General features: G+C 46.9%; 1 protein-coding gene across 29 annotated transcripts in view; it reads right to left on the bottom strand.

Annotated features, from left to right (window-relative positions):
- The window catches only part of nrxn1a (neurexin 1a), a 162,676-nt gene extending 140,818 nt beyond the window's left edge, over positions 1-21,858 (bottom strand). For 5 of the 29 annotated variants that reach the window (XM_029834601.1, XM_029834602.1, XM_029834605.1 and 2 more), the window contains exons 1-4: positions 21,699-21,857; positions 19,222-20,533; positions 8,440-8,469; positions 7,821-7,832 (exon numbers count right to left, since the gene is read on the bottom strand). In XM_029834601.1, the coding sequence (XP_029690461.1) occupies positions 7,821-7,832; positions 8,440-8,469; positions 19,222-19,933 (754 nt within the window). In that variant the 5' untranslated portion in view covers positions 19,934-20,533; positions 21,699-21,857. Of the gene's footprint in view, positions 1-7,320; positions 7,369-7,820; positions 7,833-8,439; positions 8,470-9,364; positions 9,444-19,221; positions 20,534-20,821; positions 21,392-21,698 lie in introns of those variants that run through there. The other 24 variants (XM_011603437.2, XM_011603439.2, XM_029834611.1 and 21 more) reach the window with 13 other exon arrangements.
- Positions 21,859-23,415: the final 1,557 nt, after the last annotated feature.

The following is a 23,415-nucleotide window of genomic DNA, read 5'->3' as shown; positions in this document are numbered from 1 at the left end:
TTTAAGGCCGCAGACGAAGGTGAGCATGATGTGCATGCACATCAGACCGGCTGTGGGCAATTTAGCAAATCTGCACATTTAGGCCCAAGTGTTGCTGCTCGTTGAAGGCTTTGAGGACGCCGCGTCTCCTCGCTTACGCTACTCTTGCCGGCGATTCCGCCAAGAAAGAAAAGGAGGAACATGAAAAAACCAAATCATTTTATAAAGTGTTGAACAATTAGATCGCACAAATAACTTAGAAATCTGTCCAAACTGAGGGTTTATTCGTCTATCTGGCAAGTAATGACGTGGAAAAATGAAATATTACTTGTGGGGGCATCCTACTATTAAAATCCAGCTGTTATGAAAGATGGCCGCGTGCTTTTAATGGTCATTTTTTCACCGTTATCTCTCACCTCAGTGACCCTCTTGCTAGTTTTATCCAGAAGGAAGCCTCTGATCCGGGTGCCAGACGAGCGTGTGTCACTTAAAGATGATGGATAACAAAAATTGTCTGTTTTTACTCAGAACGGGGGGACAATAACCCACCGGCCCTATTTGCAAGACCAGGCATGATGGGAGAAAAGAAATGTTTCGTATATATCAAAAGAGAATAAAATGCTTCTGTCCCAGGGGACATGTTGGTCTGAGACAAATTGCCACTGACCCCCCCAATAGATTTTTCAGGTCACATTCAATTGGAAATGGACTATTCAATTTCCCACAGGGAGCCTGTTCATTTCCTCTCTGCAGCCCTGAGAGGACTTCCCTTTGGATCCGGTTGGTAAGGAAACCCAAACAGTCTCAGGATGTTTCGCTGTCTCTTAATTATTGTCCTATTAATGAGATTTATCCATCAAAGTCATCCGCTGACGTTTAACAAGCCGGAACGTCGGGATCTATTGAGAGAAATGTGCCAATACGAGCCAGAAATGTGGGGCTTGTGACAAAGTTGGTGTTTTATTTCCATGCAATGATTTGTCATTAATTATGGGGGACATTAACACAATGTCCTGTCCGGTCTCAAAAAATAAATAAAGCCGAGCAAACGGGGGGCGATCCATCTATTTCTGACTTGCTATTCATTACATTTACATTTTAAAACAATCCCTTCGCAAACAAATGACCAGCGGTTGCTTTGGCTTATTCTGCACATAAATCACCAGTTTGGTTCCCTCCTCAACAACAACTATTGGTCAAATCCTCACAAACACATCCGGCAGCTCCGTAACGTATACGAGAGCGTCGGAAACAAGTGTGTTCGCGATAATACCATCTGTTTTCTGATTTTACATATAGATATACTGTAGGTGGTAATATATTGTCAGAAGCTGGAAATCAGTGTGATCAAGGGGCTGGAATATGAGGACAAACATTCACAGATGTAAAAAGTCCACATCTGTATTCGGCTTTTGTCTATTTTCTGCTCACACTCGTCCGCTCTCCTCTGTGCACGGAGGAATACTTTTCCCTTTTCCCCGCCGCTGCAGTCTCTCACCAGCATCGACCGGCGGTATCGATCCGGAGCAGATCCCCTTCCACTCCACCTGGGGAGCCAGATGAGTCTTGTTCGTATCGATCCAGCCTTTTTATTTTACATTCTTGTTTGCCCTTTCTTTTAGTTAGGGAGAGAACGCACGCGGCGTGTGAGGGACGCCGCTAATATCTGTTCCTGATAATCTCACGCTCAGGTTTCGCCGCCATTGGCGCACCTGCAAGAGGACAGGGAAGCTGCTCGGAACCGTGAGCCGCCTTGAGGCCGATGCAAGAAGACAGAGGCAACGCGCCCCCCCCGACTCCAGAGAAAATAAACATAAGGTGCTTTTAAATTAGCGGACTATTATTTAACGGGAGGCAGCAGTCAGGGTGCCATTTTGATCCTCAGCTACTGCATTTTTATAGCCTATTATATTCCCGGTTTATGACACTTATTCCCTCCACGTGCTTCTCCTTCTGTTTCCTTGTGCTCGTTCCTTAAATGCCCGTCTTATAAGTCCTCCGCTCCGCGTCTTCCTCGCCGTGCCCTCAGGAACAGAGTCTGTGCTAATGTACTAATCTGTGGAGCTTTAGCACAGTCCTGCCAATCTGCCATGTCAAGACAACCACAAATCTCTCTCCAGGCAATTACGGTTCTTTTTTTTGGTGTGTTTTCCCAGTCATGGCAACAGAGTGTGCCCCCATCTCTGGTGTGGAGAAAACTGCCTCTGTGGCTACAATTACCTTTTCTTTGTGACCAAGCACACATGGGACGGGTGGTAGCTACAGGGCAGTTCAAGCCGGTGAGGAAGCTCAGCCCAGTTAGGTTTACTAGGAAAACAAAAATAACCCCGAGGGCCGCACTCCAAATCTTTCACCTGGTTTCCCTAATCAGGGTCATGGAGGTGCTGAATCCGAGCCCAGCTATCCCTGGAACCCAGAATACCTGGAAAATCCCCCGGGAGGTGCGAGGGGAACGTGCAAACGGCTACAGAACTAGCTGAAAAACATGGACGCAAAACCTGGATTTTTTGCAACTCAAAGACAAAAATAAAAAGTTATGTCAAGCTAGCTCGAGTTGGAGTGCAAAAATAGCCAAGAGGGGAACCATTAATATAGGTCTTATAGTATGGAGGCATTTTTGCTCCGTGCAGGAGGGAGATTTGTTTTCATCAAAGCAGCGGAAGCTTGACGTCCCCTCCCAGTTAAGAGTGTGTCACATCTGGCTTAACGTGTGCTAACTGAAACCTTCACTATCAAACATCTGCATTGACCAAAACATGGCAGACAGAGGTCGACGAGGTCAACGAGGGGCCAAAGAAGGTTGGTGAAGGTAAAAGAATGTTGGGAAATGACTGTAGCAAGAGATCAGTCTGTTGAGTCCGTTGATTTTTTTTATGGAAAATGATGCACAATCGCAGGGTTTTCTGCATGAAATGGTAAAAAAAAAGGTTTTAATTTGGGGATCAGGAGCAGATTGATCCAATTTGACATGTTTTTTAATGTTTCCGTGTGAGGCCAATTATCTTCAGGGATTTTTACCGTCGTGCCAGCTCAGATTAGAAATGCGAAATTATACAAGTCTTGAACTGACCACCATTAAAGCAACAAGCGACATCATAAAACACGTACAAGAATTTACACAGGGAGACACGGATAAACATACATGTTGGACGGGCGACCAACAGGAGGCGCTGATCTAATTCAAAGACGGACGGCTGATGGCTGCACAGGCGGATTACAGCCATTAGCTCCCCAGGCCGGGACCCGCTGCTGACGTCCATCTATTAGATATTTAGTGTAATTGGGGGCTTTCTGCTCTAGTCGCATGTCGTTGAATCGCGTGTGAGCTGCACCCATCTTAGCTCGGGCTCTTTTGAAGCCATCTGCACGACTGAGCCTGACACTCATGCGATTGCCAGCTTGGGTTCTGTCAGGAGCACTTATGTTCCAATTCTCTGCAGATATTTGCAAAACACTAGGTGGGATTCAAATTGCATTCAAATGAAGTGAGACACAATCACCTGATTCATATCAACCTGCGGCAATCAAACACAACACACAGATGATGATGATGTAAGCTGAAGCAAGGCAGCGCGGCAAATATCTGCACAGCATCTAAAACAACGATCCGCTCGGCGGTTGATAAAGCCTCGTTTCATGGTTTTTAATGGTGATGTCGGTAAATTATCACATTCGTGTGTTTTTACAACAGAGCATTGGTTTGAAAAATGGAGTGTTTTGGTAGGAATTCCAAATTCATGTCATCGCTACAACAGAGCTGATAATGTGTTAATATGCTCAGTTAATGAAGCTTTGAGAACAGTTGGGAGTCTTTAAAAACATGGAAAGGTGTGAAATCAACGTTCATTTCCATGAGCTTTTGGGGGAGCCAGACTTCAGTCACATTCCTGTTCTGTCGGAACGTCTGAGCGCCGTGCTCACGTCCGCTGATGAGCGCAAATAAGACAGCAAATCTGTGAATTTGGGTTTTCTTTCTCCACACAGGCCTTTAAAGCGGGGGCTCTTCTATTGAAACGACTGCTGTGCTAATGGATATGTTTAGAAATGTGGCAGCAAGCTGCAATATTTGCTTAAGCTGGCAAAAATATATGCTAAAGCCCTTCTTAGTGGCTTTTCAGCAAAAAAAATAAAAAAAATCTTCAGCAAAGATGCGAAAAAAACGAAATTGTTGCTGCGACGTAAATCCTCCGTCTGAGCAAAGTTGTGACGCTGAGTCGATAAAACGGGGGTAAACACTTCCCTTCACCTTTTACTTTCTCGGCAACTTTGAAAGGTTCCGAACGTGACACCTCGTCTGCCGGAGGAGACGGGCTGAGAGGAGAAAATCTTCTTCTGAGGTAACGAGGTAGGACGGGATTAGTGCTAAATTAATCTCGCGCCACTTCCGTGTCACATTTTTAAGGTGAGGCAAAAAAAAAAAACAATAACAACGGTGAGTCGGGAAGCGCTGGAAGCTTTAGTCACCTTATTAAAATGAGCCTGGCACTGACGGATGGCTTCATCTGGCGCCTCGCCGTGGGCCGCTGCTGACTGTAGAGCGGCGCCACTCAGCTTGGATCCGGGCCCCCTCCCATCTTATTATCGCTGGCGCTTCGTTTTCACGTCGCGCCTCTCGATGTTTATTAAAACTGTATAAAAATGGAAATTTGCCGTGTAGGTCTCGTCGGAGTTCACGTCAGCGTACGCGGATGGGCGGCTGTCGTCCTGACAATCAGAGGGGATGATGGGAGTTTTTCTGGGGGAGGGGCGGAGTCAAACTCAGGAAACTACAGCAACGACCATGTTTGGAAACTGGAAATCCTGACGGGGAGGGACTACTGTAAAGTTTGTGTTTGTTTGTTGTTTGCTTTGCTTCCTGGGTTATAAAAAAAAGACATAAGAATTCCTCTGATGATCTTCCAGACGTCACGCCAAGCCGCCGAGACAACATCTGTTGTTGGATCAATGCGCGCCGCGTGACGTTGCGTTACCTGTCGGATAAAGACGCAACCAGCGTGCTGACGGGCTGACAGAACCTGTTGCATTCTTGTCACAAGGCGCCAAAGTTGTTGAAAGGGGATGAACCTAAAAATATGTGGCGCTCCTGCGTCAGATCTCCGTTTTACTCAGAAATCTAATCACTCCCGCGGAAAACGACGGCTTTTTTTCGAGATGAGGAAAATGCAGACGGAAACAAAGAAAACCAGTGTTGATCCCTGAGAGCGGGCATCAAACCAACACAACCTGTCCCCGCTGCGGCCCTTTAAGCTAAAAATGACATGAATATTCACTGAGAGGCGCCTGTGACAAATCTCCCCATCGCTTGTCACAATGCTGGTTATTCCTATAACAGACGCCTACCTGAACACCGACTTTTCCGACAAGTGTGATGCTGTTCAACCGCTTCACTGTCGTCTCCCAAACATTTCAACCGGGCTGTGAAACAGAAGGGACACGCGGGGCCCCGCAGGCAACACAGGCAGCCTCCTCCAACGCAAGCCGCTTTTTGCTCCGATCCATATCCATCCCGAGCAACGGCGGTCACAACACACACACACACACACACACACACACACACACACACACCCCTTTTCTTGCAGTGTTGGAGCCACCCAGTCGGAGCTGTGAGCGCGGAGGCAGTTAGCCAAGAGCTCTGACGACGCTTGTTCATTATGACCTCTGCAGCATTGCGTATGTCCAAACAGCAGCGTCTCCTATATGATTGGTAGTTGATACCACGGTATGTTAGCGAGGCCTTCGCTGACCCAAACACACTCCTACACACAAACTGAGCTCAGCTCAGTCGGATGCTGTGGGAACCAACATCTTCCAGTACAATGTCTTCCCATCTGAAATCACTCTGCAGAATTCCTTAAGACACTGCCTTTGCAATCAAAACTCAACTTGCTCTCCCTCTGGTGGTGGGTTGCGCTACAGGCCATAAACTCCTCGTGACCAAGTTGAAGACTGCAACAGGGACCCGACTGACTGCTGACTTAGTAAGAGAAAAGGAAAAGGTTTGCACCGTTAAACTGACTGTGCGATGCTAAAAATAACCAATTGCACCACAAATAGCATCAAATGCAGAGTCCTGTCACCAGGACACCTCCCCAGGAATCTGCAGCGTGTGATTAATCCAAACATTTCTGCAAAATGACATTACAACAGTCATTTGGAATGAGCCCAGGTCTACCTGTAAGCGTGTTGGCACATCCTGCAGTTTTTCCTTAAGCTGCACACGGCGGTTTCATTATGATGACAGCAATTAAATAGCCTGTGATTCGAGCGCCAGCGGGATCATGACTTGTCCTACTGTTTGTTCTGTTTTCTGGCACTAAACGAAAAACAAGGTCTTTGGGATCCAGTGACGGTGCTGCAGCTGGAAGCTACAGACAGTAAATTAGCCATCCGCATTAAGGAACCATTGCACTGGTTAGCATGACCCCCGGGGACTGTGGGGAGCTAGCAAAAGGCAAGTGTCCTGTTCAAATCAAACAGACCCAGCGTCTTCACTCTTAGCTCACATGCTTGTGTGGGGACGTGTGGCCTCACGGCGTTGGACTGACAAGCTTTCATTTACTGTAACACAGGGGACAACTAACAATGGCTCAAATTAGAAGCGGCGTTCTCGGATTTGTGCCTCGTCAGCATTCTCTCCCTCGCTCCCTGCGGTTTTCCTTCTGCCGCTTCAAAGCTGGGTGTTGGGTGGATTGTAGTAGGTTTCAAATGACTCCACGCAGAAGAAAATAAATCAGCATCACGGTGCGTGAACGGTATTATTATCTTTTTTAAGATGCTCTTTTTTTAAAAGCCTTACATGCAGCCATTTGTGAAACCACGAAGAGAAATTGTGACACTTACCTGTGGAGATGAGGTCGCTGTAACAGGACCGATGAAGGTGCATCTTTTGGTGTGTGTGTGTGTGTTATGTAATGTTCATGTGCAGCACAAAATCTGGCATAAAGCTTCATTTTTTAAGCACATTAAGCAGACAGCCGCACACTTTTGCAGAGCACTTGGAAGACTTACCTGTTCTGGTGTTGCTTCACATGTGTGTGATAATTTATTTTTTTTTAAAAGCATTTAGCAGCAGGCAAGGTGCTATTTAAATTAAAGGGCCATCGCCTTTTTCATAAAATGCTAAAACAGAGCACATATCAAAGCCAGAAAAGCAAGCAAAAAAAGGAACAGACGCACATTTGAATGAAAAAGTGAACACTTTAGCTTTAGCAACTGAAGTAAAGCAACATTCCTTCATTCATGTTTGCTAAGCTAACGATGAGTTGCTACATGTGGCTTGGCTACAGTTACCAAAGTGGGGGGGGGGGGGGGGGGGGGGGGGGAGAGAAATTGAAGTTTTACCTTGAATGCTCAGCAGGGACCTTAGAAGCCAAGCTTCCCCTCTCTGCCCTGAGGAGGAAAGTCAAATAGCAAAGATCAGAAGTCCACTTACCCCTCAGGGAGAAGACGTGAAGCTCACAGCCGGGAGAGGAGGCCCGCAACACTGCCAGGCCTCACCCGCAATCCCCCAAACATATCATTTGAGCAAAAAGAGGGTAGTTACCCCTGCGTGGTGGAGGTGGGGTGCTGGGTCTGAGACAGCGATGATTGTGTTTTAATGTGAGCCGCGTTTATGCTTCTCATGCATAAAACGGAGGTAAAAAAAAAAAGAGGGAAAATGTGACGGCTTTTATGTGTGAATGCAAAGTGGCACCTACCTTGAAGAGCTTTCATTTATTATTTAGAAATGTTCGACAGAAAAAAAGACTTTATAGACCTCATTCAGCATGAGTATATAAAGCCGGAAAAGACTGTCGTCATAATTCGATCAATTCAGACAATTTTTTAAAAATAAAAGGTACCTTTGTTTTTACCTATGCGATTTGATGAAATGTTCCACGAAGAAAGCAGATTCCATACAAAATAAAGAGGGGGAACAAAAGGAGAGGAGACACCGGTAAATGTCACGGTCGATTCGGAAGAGGACAGGCGGCAGGAGAAGGAGGCTGGAGGACTTGGACATATTAGGGACAGAATGAGGAGCGCGCACGGCGGAAGGGAAGCACGACGCCTCACATCCTCCCAGTAGCCGAACAAATGGGAAGATGAGCGATGGAGTGGACGGAGCCGCTCTGCAAACATCAGCAGCATGCACAGAAGCCCAGACAGATGAGCAGGATGGGCGAGGAGGAGGAGGGGGAACCTGCTGCTTTCCACCACTGTAACATCCCAACATGCTGAAGGCCCCGCATGAGAAACATGAGCACCGTAAAATATCAGGCTCTGAGCTAGATGTTGATGAGAGACCCACACGGCAGCGTGAGAGTGGAGAAACAAGCCCCCCAAAAAAGGAATCCGAAACAAACAGAATGATGAATTAAACAACTGGGTCACTGAAAACAAAATGGTCGCTCGTATCTGAGGGGATTGAAGCAGAAGGGACAGTAAAGGAGTGGAGGGAAGAAGGAGCAGAGTTCATACCTTGGTCGCCCATCATCAGGTGTGCCAGACCTTAAAGGAAAACAAGAGCACAGTCAGCAGAGAACAAGGGATTGTGGGAAGCTGTGTGACACCAACACGCAGGCATCTTGTGCAGAGTAGATGTCTGTGTTACTCGAGGGAGCGTCGGGAGAGGAAAGAGCGGGGAGAGAGGAGGACGCAGACAGGGATCGACACGATGAGCATTCAGTCAACCGGAGCTGGTTGCGATGCGTCATCCGTCACTTACTCGTCATAGTTCCGATATTTAAATTCACCGCCACCCTGTGATAGACAAGACCCCCCTCGGGGGAGCTTTAAACACGAGCACGGTCAAAGGTCCTATTTTTACCTCCTCTTTCGGCCCGTCTGAAAAGGTTCGTGCCCCCTTTTGTCTTTTGAAGCCTCCCGGTTTTCAGCTGAACTGAACGATATCGGCATGAATCAAATCGGGCTGTTGGTTCGTTAGGATCCGGCTCATTTTGTCTGTGCTTGGCTGCTTTTTTCCCCACTTCACAGTCTGTAACCTGCTGCAGTAAATTATGGATGAATCTTCCCCCTCAGAATGCTTTAGAAGGAAGGTGCTGCCTCATGCTAAGATGGTAGCACGGCAGCTTCAACACTGGAGCTAAAAAGAAGTCTTTGAATTCACATTTTAACCCATTTTCTCACACACTTGTGAAATCTTGTGTTTTCAGTGTTAATGTTGAAACAGAGTTGTGTGAATGGCCTTTTAATGTACTTATCATATCCTGCCGAACACCCGGCGCAACGTAGCACAAAGAGCAACAAAAAAGAAGCTGCTAAAAGCCGCTAATCCCTCTCACCGGACACCGGCAGCAGCGAAAGCATCCGTCGCCTCGGCCGCGGCAGCATGGGAGCACATGAAAACACAGCAAGAAAGAAGGGCAGCGACTGAAATACCAACCTTCATTATTGGCGTCTTCTGGAAGCACAAACAGGCACAGAGAGAGAGGAAGACGCTGATTAGGCGGCATGCAGACGGATACTGGCCATTGCACGTTGGAACCAGGCAAGACATTACACCTCACATGCAAGTGGCCCGTTTCAACCCCCGCAGAGGGAGGAAAAACAACAGACAGGGGCCTAAATATGTGGGTATTTGGTGTGTGTGCACTAGAAAACAGGACGGAGCTGAAAGGGAATATCTGAATAGCTAATTCAACCTTGAAGTCTCGGCTGGTCGTGGGTATAAAACCGGAAAGAACTCCTGTCCCTTCAGGAGGGTCTACAGTGGAGACAGCTACACATCGGTAAATCTCCTTTGTTTATCCGACTGGATTTAAAAAGTGTAACCTTTGGTGTCAGCAGCTATTTCGCTCATCCGGCTCCGCGGACGGCGTCGGCAGCGCCGCTCGGTTTCCGAGTAAACAAAACGCAGCGTGCGTGATGAAACGCGCTGCAACGGAGGAGCGTCTGGAACTGCGTAAATACGCCTGTGCTGCGGTGTAACAGGGGCTGTGGGGGGGGGGGTGGTCTACTCTGGTGCCCCGGTGTTGGCGGCAAACACGAGCGTCTAAACATGCTCCTGCGGGGAGAACGGGCAGATCTGATGAAGGGCTGCGCGTGGGCGAGCAACACCAATGAAATGGAGGTTTAAAGAGCGCCACCAGAAGGAGCAAAGCTTGGTGAGTGGACCCCTGATCCCTGATCCAGACCACCTGAGGACGGATGCATGAAGAGGGGAACAAAGAAAAGAGCCCATGCGTCAAACGGGGTCTAAAATCAAAATGAAAGGACGTGACTGGATGTTTGGAACCGATGCCAGGGACACAGGAGTCGGCTTGTGGTCCCTTTTGGCCCAGTTTCCACCCCATAATTGGACTCCTACCTCTTGAAAACAGTTTGTTGCCCAGATTCAAGCGATTGTTTGACCCAGAACTTACCACCAGCAACTGGCTGCCCTTCCAAATGAGACCATGCACAAAAAACCACACACAAAAAAAAAAAAACAGCCTGTTTTCGTTTTGTGAACAAATTACACATCGCCCCATGTTTGTGGATTCGTTTTCATCACGTCCTCCTCCCATGTTGAACTGGGATGGCTTAATTTCCTTCTTCTCCCTTTTTTAAAAAGAATTTACTGGCACAGCATTCTGGGTAAATAGCTTTCAGCAGCTCGGGCAGCCACCGACGGTGACGTGAACGATGATAAGAGGTGCAGTTTGTTCACAAAGCATCAGTTTGATGAGGAAAAGCACATCTCTGGAAAAAAAAAAAGGAAAGAAATGAACATTGTCATGAGGCGAGCGTGAAGCCGACAGCTGCAGGCAGAGAAGAGCAGAAGGACCCCGACCCCAAGCTCCTGCCCACCACCCCAAACCTCAACTCCTCTGTTAAAAGTCCTGATTGCCGTCCTGTAATTATCCAGGATGAGACCTAATTCCTTTAGAGAACTATCAGGCTCCAGTCTGAGTAACAGCTAATCTCCGCGTACAATCTTTGAGGATTTCAGTGCAGCCTGTCAACACCTCCGGTGCTATTGTGCTCCGCCATAAAGCAGCTCTCTCCTAATAGCGGTATCGCCTGACAGCGATGATTAAAACGGGCCACCTATCGGTCTGAAACACGGACACACGTGAACACACAGTTACTTTAACAAATGTACCCAGCTGGTCACTAATCCAAAGACGCAAATCCATTTAATCCTCCGGACAGAGTGACGGCAGCGCTATTGTGCTGCTAACGCTGCGCTAAAAATGCTTCGCACATCGGTCGCGTGGGCCTCGACTGTGACCTGTGATGGTCAGTGGCGCGCCAAGGCGGGCGAAGATAAAGAATTTCTGCTATGCTATGAAATACAGGCTCTTTGATTTGGGTTTGCCCTGCTTATATCCTCTTTTTCTGTGTCCGATTGCTTTGTTACGCACTTTTAAACGCTCAGAAATGTGCCTCTTTCTGCGTCGCGCTAATGACTCGGTGGTATTGAGACTGAAGCGGTTCCAAACGAGAATCATCAAGCTCCGGGCAGTTTATATGACAGCGTCGAGCGAGGATTACGACGCGCCCGCCGAGGAAATTAATGCAATATCCCCTGGCTGCTGTTTCATGATGTGAATTTAAAGAACAATCGTAGTCGCCGCGCCACAAACTCCTTCTGACTACATTCAGAGGTGTTGCAGAGGACCGCCCAGGCTGATGGCGGCAAAGGGGCGTGATGGGGCAGCACGTCAGCAGCCAGCACGCGCCATCTTTGCCAACTGTGTTCAAAAAAAGCCCAAAATTGCGCCAGTGGTGCCGCTAATTACTGCTTAATGACCTAATAGCCGCTGTTGTGTGGCTGTAATTTGGATGTTTTGTAATCGGAGGAGTCGCGAGGCAGTGATCTCTTATGTTTACGGCATAATGAAACACTTCCACGTCGGACGTTTCCACCTCTCACTGCAGCAAATTCACAGGTGGACTTAATAACAGTCATTCCAGCCAGAGTGAGTCAGAACTGGGCTGAGAAGGCTTGAAAGCTGAACGTGGTGCACGCTAACCGTGCTTGGAGTTCTGTCGTGACCACAACTGTCTGGGCTGCTGCTTCATCATATATGGTTTCATATATTTATATAGAGGGACCTATATAAAGGCGATCCCCTACAGGTAATATGTGGTACTACAGGAAATGATGGCGGCTCAACTCCTCTTGCTTTGAAAAATCCCTTGATTCTGTTGGAAATGTTGAAATTAGCATATAAACACAAAGACAGGTTTGCAGATTGGCGGAAGGCTCGTGTAACTGTCCGAGGACAGAGCCTCTTTAAGGGAAAATGCAAACTTCTTACAGTAAAGGTCATCCCTCCCCGGGATCGATCTGCTGTTCAGTTACAACTTGGTGCAAATCAAGAGTAATGAGAATCAGCAAGGGTTCACCACTTAGTACCACAGCCTGATCCTAATGCATCTCTCTGCCAGAGCCGGCGATACGGAGCTCGCCACCACCCTTGTTATCCACCTCCAGCACCAGTGAGAGTGCGGAGAGAGGAAACGGCTGCAGCCACCAGCCACTCTGATGAAATCTGATAGCTCCCTCAGCTGCAGCTTCACTGCACAATTCCTGCTCTCATCGGCCAAGCTGGGCCACATTTTCACATCTTTTCATGAGGTCATCCGGATCCGCAGTTGTTTTTAACAAAGCAACTAGAAAACATTCAAACCAATTTGAGATCCTTCTCCACCTAACTGAGACCGTTTTTTTCTATCTCTATTTCTTCTTCTGATTTCATTGATCTTGGAAATATTGTGGAAAATCAAGTTTATTAGAAATGGAGCAGGATGTTAATCAAACATGTTTTTTTGCCAATAATCCTGATTTTGCTGTATTATATTTCTGTGTTTCCGGTACACGCTAAGCTATAGATACAAAAAAAGAGCTTCAACGGTGTCGCCCGGGCTAAAAAGCTGCACAAATGAATGCGATCATATGTTTCTCAACGTTTTGTCTTTAGCAGCAATTTTCTCACATTTGCGTGGTTCTCCAGGTGTCAGCGGGACCGTCAGAAGGAAGATGGCTGCACCTTGCAGGGGGGGTGATTAAACAGTTAAAATGGCTGCCGACCTGGAACTCTCATCTCTTTTTCCCCGCTGAGCAGCCTGGAGGCCTGAAACATGGTGTCTGTTTGTCCAGAGTTTTGTCACTTTTGACATCTTCTCTTTCCTTTTTGTTGCCAACTTGGAGGTCGGTTTGTAACGAATGGGGGCTCACTGATCAAAGAATGTTGAGTTTTATCATAACTCAGTATTTTTTACTCTACAGTGCTGGCAGACAGCTACTGTTGTACAGGCTTGGTCTCTCCTATGGCTGTTCAACCTGTCAGCTGGAGCTGAAATGAAGTGCTATGGGGAGAAACTCAGCCGTGTGTTTGTAGTTTACAGTTTTTATACCAGTAACTTAAACACAGGCCGAGGACTCAAACATGCCATTGAAACCAGGAACATTTGGTTTTTCTCATGAAGAAACAGGGCGAATTGTGGGAGCAGATGTGAAGACATCGCTACCCTTCAGGGATAATCAGTGCAGCTCACAACGCGCTGCTAAACACCCTTAATCCTACAGTTGAAAAGTCTTGGATACTATTAAATATGCGGACTCGATCCTTCCGTCTCCTCTGACACATCACAGACATGAGCGGGCCGCGTTGGCAACCAAACAAGCGTCTCACACATGTGGTTAAACGGGCCACATGACGGCTGACGTGAGACAAATCCCTATCAGTCGAGGCGCGCTAAAGATCATGTTATTAAGGTATTATTACAACACATTCAGTAGTAAATACAGCTGAGCGCTACAGCTAACCACAAGCTGCATCCCTCCCTTTGAAACGCAGGGAAAGGTGGATTCTGTAAATCTAGGGTTAGAGGTTAGGGTTAACTCTTAACGATGAGCAGAACTATATATTTATAAGGGGAATGATCGCTACAGCTACAGATTAATGTAAAGCCTATAAAGACCATTGAGCTTAGATTCAAATCTAAAGAATAAATGCTTGGTTGTAATAGAACCTGTCAACATTTAATGTAAAGAACAACACACACACGTTTTAAAACTCCCCACGCCAGCTGATCACTTCGACAGGGACCAGATTAACCCCAATGGGAGCGTGACGTGGCTCTTCGGGTGTGTGTACGATGTGTTTATTTGCGCCGCGGGACGGATCCCGCTGAAGGAGGAGCCTGGTGTCAAAGAATTTCCCAACACCCTTTGACAGTCGGGAGCGGCTGTATTTAAACAAGGCAACAATCCTCAGAGAAAATCCCGCTAATCTTTTGATCCCAATATCTGTCTCTGGACTTGGAGACAGCCGTAAACGATTAATCTGCTTTTTCTCTGCGATGCTGCTGGACGTTTGGAGACGGAGCAACTCTATCTCTGCGTCTGTCTGTCTGCCCGTCCGTCTGTCTCAACACTTACTATAACGTGGAGTCTGTTTCCACCACAACACTCAGTGAACCTGCGTTCATGTCCTCGCTGAACACGGTGGGACGTATTTTCCCTTGTGGTGACACTGACAGCTGGACAAAGCAGCCATGCGGCTCCTTTATGACAGCTCCTTTAGCAGCACATTAATTTGAGTGTTTTTTAAACCTCTCACACCTTTAGAGGACATTATAATGTTAAAGGGCAGGAAAATGTTTATTTACTTCATGCAGCCAGGGTAACTTATTTGAATCACATCATGCACAATATGAAATATTAAAATGAATGGATGTGCTCGCAGCCTTGGCTTAAATCTGCCCTACTTTTCCCCCCCTTTTTTCCAAACCAGGGACTGAGTTATGTTTAGCTAATGTGCAGTGAAATAAACATCACTCCATTTTATCGTGATAAAACATGGAGCCCTGCCACGTGCCCATGTTATTTCCTTAATGAGAAACAAGGGAGCAGATCCATGCAACTTGCTGCCCGCGTAAACAAAGCATTTTAGTAATTGTTCTAACCGATCAGGAGGATTTACGTGCGCATGTGTGTATTAGGGCTACGTGAAGCCGGACAGGAGAGAGGCGACGGGTCTGGCTGCAAATCCTGTAATCCTTCCATCTGATCAAAAGCTTTTAAATCATTTTATGCAAATTCTATTGAAGAGTATGGAGGCGAACCTATGGGATGGAGTCCAACAGTTCAATCTCTGTACTGGCTGCGATGGAAAGTTAGCCAGAAAGGTGAGATGTTGTGTTCATTCCCACCTGGAGTAACTGAGTGAGTTCAACATTACTGTGTTTTATATAAAATAGTGTCACACATGGTCGTGCAAAAGGTGCCAGGCAGTGAGTAACGCACAATTGGTGTGAAGAGGTTAGCACCAACTATCTTCACCTTGGCTCACTTCAAGTAAAAGACATGATGAAAAATCCCCCTGGCAAATTCAGGCAGTCGCTTTTATTTACTCGGGAGATCAACTGTTTCGGTGCCTTTTTCACTTTACGCACGTTAAATAATGTGATATGAAAGCCAAATACTTCTGAGATTCTTCAGCAGTCCATCAGCGCAGTATTTATCTCATATTTACAGAGGTGGCCGGAGTCTGAGCCCGATCACGGATCAATATTTTTCTATTTAGAGGGCGTTAAAAAGATGCCGTGTTTAGCGTGTGAACCAATCAACCGTTCTTAAGCCCCACAAAAGTGACGCTGACAAGATTCACCGCGAAGAAATCACGTCTCAGCTGCACCACCAGGGATTTTGTCTTGAATCTTTAAAGTGTTGCGTGTTTGTTCGCCTCCGTTGACTGTGACAACCGGAGCGTGCACGCTCTCTGCACCTGCACATAGCTGTTATCCTGATCCCCCCCTCTCTGGAATCCCTCCATTCCACTTCCTAAGCATGCAAAATAGGCCTCGGACCATTTTGGAGCCGCCCGGGCTTGAGCAGCCATCATTGATGATGGGCTGGATAGAGCACATGCAACTATAAACCTGTACCTTAAATGTGAAGCTGGAGCCATTAATATGTAATATATATGTAATACATAAGGATCTCTGTATTTTAGATCATCTCTAATCACCAAGGAGTGCAAAGCTCCTCACACAGCCTGTAGATTGGACAGAGGTGCTTCACGCCTGATGTTGTGGTGTCCGATGACTTCATGCAGTTTCTCCTCCATGACAGTGTGTAAACACAAAATGTAAATAATGAGCACGCAGATGTCCGGTAGTTCATCTACTGTTTAGCTGCGCTCAATATGATCTCCTTCCAGCTAGAGTTTGATCCTGTTGTTGACCCATTTCAGGGTTCAATAGAAGATAAACGGAATCAATTTTAGTGATATTTTATGGCTGTTCCAATAAACGATGCTGTTTTAGCTGCTAGCATACATACAACGTGTTTCAATGGCTTCGAATATTCTTTCAGTATCTTCTGCATTTTCAGTTCTTGAGGATTTGCAGGTCATTGGTCATTGGTTTGATCCCCAACCCCTACAGTTAAAGTACAATCCTCCACTTTACAGCGCAGGTGTGTAAATTCCATCCTTATGTTTGAATTTTGATAAATGTGTGTCGGCCTGCGAGGGAAAAGCCCCACAAAAATACAGTCAGGACTGTCGTCACGGTCACATTTAGTCGGGAGTTTGCAAATAACGGAAGAGATTGGAGACACTGAGATGATCCCAAGCAAAGACATTCATCAGCTTTGTCGTTGTGTTTGATTTATATGCAGCTGCTACACAACAGTCTTATTCATTGATGTTGTGTCTTTGCTGTCACTCACCCCAGGTGTTCACCAATAGTACAAAAATGTCATCGTACTCAGCACTACCGCTGCGTTACTGCGGTAACCGTTACTGCGGTAACATCGCTGCCAACAAAGGTAATGATGTTGCAACAAACAGCAGAAAAGACAATGAAGCCAAGCCAAACAAAAACAGCACAAAAACAATGTCAATTTGTCCTGAAACTGTACTTTGCAGGTGTGTGTGTGTGTGTGTGTGTGTGTGTGTGTGTGTGTGTGTGTGTGTGTGTGTGTGTGTGTGTGTGTGTGTAGGCAGTAGATAATTATTTTTGGGTAATAACTTTGATCCTTGGTATTGCGTTGGGCACACTTGTTTTAATCGATGGTTTCCTTTGATGTTTTCCCCATTTCTTACCAATATTCAACCTTTCTTAAAAGCTCTTCATGCAGGATTCTAAGCTCAACATCACCATTAATTCACGTTGGGATCTACTAGTTCTGCATGAGGACGGTTTTGTCCCCCTTTCCTTCACAAACTTAAACCAAACTAAAGGGTGTAGATCTATCTGCTGAACAAAGGGAATGAAGAGTGAAAAGAGGGGATTCGGGACGCTTTCCTCCCGGTCTGATGTCAGCCAACGAGGGCGATGCTGAGCTGATGTGCCAGCTCGCACAGCGTCTCCCACAGCTCCGTCTGTCTGGCTAACAGAGGTGGACAGGCCTTCTCTTGACTTGTCTGTGCCAGCCATTTTCAGGGCTGTCTTCTGTGACGCCGCACGACAAAAACTCAACTACACACGTATGGGAACTTTTAGAAAACATCGTATAACAATAGACTCCTCGGCACAAATCTAAATGTGTTCTAGAAATCTGTGGAATTTGTCTGTGTTGCCACGGCTAATGTTTACACCACTGGGGGACTATTTCTGGTTACGCTATGTTAACTTTACAAAAACATCCATTTGCTGTGGCTCCAAAAGGCCACAATGTGTCAGACCATTCAGCTGCTAAGTGCAGACTCTGGTCAGTTCATAAAACACATTAAACTCCTTTTTGTTGAAGTTTTTGCAGGTAAACACCAGAGATCTGCTGCCATCAGCATTTTCTTACAGGAAATTCTGTCTACACGTACTGAAATGCTCCTACCAAAGCTGCAGTCCAGCGAAACCTAATCCCGCTTTTTAATTCACAATTATTGGTTGCTCGAATGGAAGCGGATGCAGATCTGTCAGGGTTATTTCCCTTTTTTCCCGATGATAAGAAATATGGCGCGTCTACTCTTTACTGAACATTGCCAAATTTAAAAGCCCAACGCACTTAACGTGAATGTAACGATAGATTAAAGCGTGGAACCGTGTGAATGAATGAGAATAATCAAATGGGTTTAACAACGATATTCCAGATGTTATTCCACAAAGCGCCTCCATAAACAGAGCTAGCTTGATGCCACAGATTTGATCGCTCTGGATTCATTCAGGATGGTTTAATGAGCAGCGACTGAAATAAACAAATGGCTAATGCTCCCTAACGTCCCGGGCTCGTCAGTGAACTGCAACGATGTTCACGGAGGATCGGGGGAGCAGCCATGTTTTATTAAAACCATTCAAACCAGGCAAAGAGCAGGAAAACGAGCGCTGCCCTGCGCAATGTAAAGAGGACAATTTAATTAGAAGGATCTGTTTGCCTCAGTCCCTGATGGTGATCAAATGGGAATATCATGCTGGAGTGCTACTGTATGTTATCTAATGCTAGCCTAATAAGCTCGCGCTTAATGAATGATTTATGTGCTTGGATGAAAGTAAACGAGCTTTAGATTGGGAATAAACACAGATAGGATAAGATAAGATAGGAAAAGATAAGATAAGATAGGAAAAGATAAGATAGGAAAAGATAAGATAAGATAAATAGATATTCTTTATGGATGAAAGCTGAGGAGGGCTGCCAAAGATTGGGTGATCATCTTTGCCCAGGCCTGACTGACTGCTGCTCCTCTGGCTGCCTGCCCATCTTCTGTCTTCTGTGATTGTGTATTGATTAGCTACGTCTCTGCTTATTTTATTCCCCCCATCACACAGCCGAATTGTCATCCGTTAGCATTGTTGAAGAGAACAGTCCTTCGAAGGAAATCTTACATCGGGGGCGATAATGGCACCTTTACATCTAATTACATGATATTTATCATGAGTCTTTGGATCTTACTGGCTGCCTCTAGCAGCACATTTGCTAATTCCGTAGTTTTATTGCTGCATTCATAATGACGGTGATACCAAATAATGTAATCATATTTACTCCTGTGGCTGAGTGAAGCCGTTGGAGATGATGCCTCATAGGTCAACTAATCCTCGTGGAGCAGTTTGAGAAGAACAGTAGGTACCTTTGGGGATGGAGAACACCTGAATGTTTGCTAATGAGGCCTAGTAGGAGGCACGTCCTTTACAAACAGCCATATTCCCGATCCGTTACGCACATACGGCAAACGCAGAGCAAATAGAGGAAGCGAATGTATACCTTCAGTGATTACAATGAGGGGGGGGGGCTCTGTTTAACGCAGCCTGCGGTGCGGCTGAGTGGAGGAGCGACTCTACAGTGTGATCTGAATCCAGATGTCTTACCTTCACTGCAGTCCTTCCCCTGGAATCCTGTCTGAGAGCAGTCGCACGTCGGCTCATTGTCGATCAGACTGCAGACTCCCCCGTTCAGGCACGTGTTGGCCGTACCGCAGAAGTCCTGCAGGACCTCCTCGCTGTCGATCAGCACAGACTCTGTGCCGTTGACCTTTACGTCGGATATCCATCCAGCGAAAGGCAGCTGATCCTTGACCACGGCCGAGGTCAGACGCAACGCCACGGATCGTAATTCCGGTGGTATTCCGCCAACATACAGGTGGCTGAAAACAGTCATATCCCGTCTTTTCGACTTCACCTCGCTCCATTTGCTCTCGCCGTCCACCGTGAGGGTGGTGTTCTTAAAGTTCCTCCGTATTGTGACCGCGTGCCACTGGCTGTCGTTCACCGCCGCCTCGGACACCACGGTGGCGGGTTCGGCGCAGAAGATGGAGAAGCGGAGGCTGAGCTTGCCGTTGAGGATGAGCAGTTCCAAGAAGTCGCAGAAGCCCTCGTCGTCGAAGTAAACCAGCAGGCCGTGGGCGCTCTTGGTTTTCATGTTAAAGCTCATCTCGCTTTCGCAGCACGCGTTCCACACCGGGAACCTGGCCCACTGCCCCTCAGCACCTGTGAACTCTAAAGAAGAGGCCGTCTCCGCAAGGCAGCAAACAAGCAGACCCACCCAGAAGACCTGGGCGCCACGTGGCTTCTGCAGACCCATGATGCCACTGCAGTTGCTCAGACGTGCGGAGGGAAAGACTTCACTTTGGGAATTTGTTGGTGAAGATTCAGACTGGCCTGTTTTAAAAGTGACTGACTACATGAAGAACTGGGCCGATGCATCGTAGGACACGGCATCCATGTTTTCTGCCTCTTTATATAGCAGAAGATTTGGCCAACTCTTATTTCCTGGAGCACATACCATTACTTCGCACCCCCCCAGGCCGCTGGCCAAACCTTTCACTTTTCACACAGACAGGAAGTGAAATGCTTAAAGGTCCTCTCTGCCATGGCTATTTAAAGCGAAGGCGAGGATTCAAATATCCATTGGGCACACTCGGTCTAATTTATGTAATTATGGAAGTGTCCCTTCTGGTGCTAGTTAGAGTGTGCACGGTTTCACTTGAGATGAAATGGCAGCTTTAATCTTCACGCTCATGCCAGCATTCTTTGGCGGAGAACTGCAAGCCTTTGCTCGGGGCTTTCCACTCTGCATCCTCTGTAGCGATGACAAAAAAAAGCCATATGGAGCCGCATTGGCTGATAAGCTCAGCAAAAGAAGCTGCCTGTCTGTCAAGGCAGTCCTCGGTCCCACAGCGCTCTGCAATAGAAGAGCAAATGTAACACTGGATCAGCATTTTCAAGGTATCAGTTTCCAAAATCCACTCTGGCCGAACCTGCACAACCCAAGCACTTCAACAAGAAGGAGCCATATCAGCAGAGCTTTCCAGGAAGCAGCGGTTGGTGGAGCCAACGTGTTATTACACATAGAAGACTAGGTTGGATTCCCTGTTCCCCTCCTCACCGAGGCTTTTAAAATTCAACCATCACACCGGCAAAATACATATTCATGCAGGACTCAACATAAATTAGAAGGGCTCCGTCCCACCTTAAGTCAAAACGACTTCTGCTTCCGATCTGTTTAACTTTTCTCCTCTTCAGACGCGCTATTTCAGCAGCATTCCGATGAGCAGCAGACGCTTGTCACGCCTTTCTTGAAACACCAAACACGCAGGGGGGGAAAAGTGCGTCATCTGACTCACAATAGTTGGTTTGTGCAGAGCGAACCTCTCAGACTGCCAATGGGGTCTCAAGCAGACCCCGGACTGTGCTCATCCAAAGAAACTGGGTCCTCTCAACCTCCGCGGCCGCAAAGGCGTAAAAAATATAAATAAAAAAATAGCATCACAACGGAAGGGGGTGTTTTAAACCGCCACATTTGACACGCGAAGAGGACAAAACGAGACCGACGCGCGCATCGTCATTCGGGTTGTTGCGCTTTGAATAAACCCACTGGAACGTCGTTGCCAGCGAATGTGCATCGCGAAAGCCTGCGTGAGATCAGCCTCAGCAAAGTCGAACGCTTCGCGGGACATTTAACGTCAAAATGGGACCCCGTCTCATCCATCACGTCGCTCAAAACCTCCGCCGGAATGACAGCTGCTCGGGGCGCACCGCTCCGCGCCTTCATCCGCGCACTCTCCCACCGCCTCGGAATCGGGTTACACTTTCACGGGACTCTGAACAGTTTACGCAGAGGAACAAATACCTAAAAATCGGCCGTCAAACCTCCCGAACCGAGCTCCTGGAGCGCACCAGAGTCCATCTGCTGGTTCCGTTTGAAATCCTGCACAACAAACCCTGAACGCGGAGATCGGCTTTGATCGCAGCATCAGAGGAACTGCTCTGCTTCATTCGAACTCAATTTCATTGAACCAAACTACATCCTGGGGCTGTGGGGGGTGGGTTATAGAGCCAGAATTTACCTGAGACAGTTCGTCCTGCAACTTTGTCCCCTGGTTTAGATTAAATAACCAAGCCAGCGGTGGCGCAGAGTGCGCGGAGCTTACATCCAGTCCTCTTTGTGGATGAGAATGTGCAATCTGGCTCCTCCGTTCAGCTCATCCAGCGACTGTCAGGAGCCTCAGACGGAGGCGATCACGTGTCCCACAGTGATGTATGCCGGGGAGGGGCTGCATGCAGCACCTTAGACAGCGCCTTTACCTCCACAAACATCCATCCAGCGGCATTTATGGCACCAACTTCGCAGATAAGGCTTGTAAAACTGCTGGCATCGATTCATTGATCGCGCTGAAGACCCCGAACGACTGATAAGGTTGAGGTGCACTTTTCAGCATCACCAGCACAGCAGCTTTTAGCTTCTTATTTGTTGATCAGAGGGGTCCGTGTCATACCCATTCTTTAAAATGTCACTTTGCGCGGACTCTTGGTGAACTGAGGTAGAGGATTTAAGGGAGGACAAGTCACAGACGTGCTAACCCGTGCAGCGGAGCTCTTATTGGCACACTTCTTTCACACATGAAAACGGCTCCTGCTTGATTGTGGACTCGTGTCCCCAGCAAATGTGGCGCAATCAGTCACTGAATTCTGCTGGAAGCTGGCTGGTGTTCCGTGATCAGTCAACTCACATATCAATCTTTATTTATATGGCACTTTTCATACGCTAGGTAGCACAAAGTGCCTCACAAAGAATAAAAACAGCAAAGAGAACAAGAGAATCAAGAAAAGGACACACACACACACACACACACACACACACACACACACACACACACACACACACACACACACACACACACACACACACACACACACACACACACACACACACACACACACACACACACACACACACACACACACACACACACACACACACACACACTCCAACAAGCAGGGCGCACGGAAAACACTGGATTCTTGGCAGTTCCACTTAAACAATGATGTTTTGCGGGGGTTTTTCACAGCAATTTCCTTTAACCATTTTTGGATATTCATAAAATACTAAATGTGTTTCATATAAGGTTGGTCTCTTAATGGCACTCGCACATGTATTCTCGCTTTACATTTTAGTAAAGAGAGCCTCCTTCTCCCCAGAGACAGAGATTACTGTATTTACGATTAAGTTCGACCTCTGATTGGCGCCGCACTCTGCCAGACTTTCTGGTCAATATTCTCCAGGAGCACAAGTAATGTGTGAATGTAAACCAGTGGAAGAAGCTGTTTTCTGACGTTCTGTGGAAACAGAGTCACAATGTCAGATCAAATCAAATTCACTATGTGTGATCACTATAGTAGAGCTGCTGAGAGAACCAAAAGAAGGTGATAAGCATCAGAAGATCTTACCAAGACGAACGCACCAAGTCTTGGCCTTTACATGCACAGCTTCGCCGAGCTACACTCCAAATTAGACATTGGCATCTCTGCAGAATTCTTTCCTTGTTCCAGTTTGCATTCAATAGAGAAAATCAAATAACATGCATCTTTTTTCAGCGCGTTAATATGTCCACCTTTCTGGGTGACCTATGTGGCTTTTCGAACAACAGGACCGGGATTGTGGAACATGCACACATGTATTGTCTAGTTAAACTCAGATTAAGGTAACTACATGCCGGATTATCTGGGTGTTTTAGCCAGATAAGGAGGACTCGATATTAGTCAGACTAACGCCTTTACATTCAT

This window comes from Takifugu rubripes, chromosome 4 (assembly GCF_901000725.2).
Source record: "Takifugu rubripes chromosome 4, fTakRub1.2, whole genome shotgun sequence".
Taxonomy (NCBI): domain Eukaryota; kingdom Metazoa; phylum Chordata; class Actinopteri; order Tetraodontiformes; family Tetraodontidae; genus Takifugu; species Takifugu rubripes.
The sequence above is the reverse complement of the archived record's forward strand: the minus strand, read 5'-3'. Positions and strand labels throughout refer to the sequence as shown.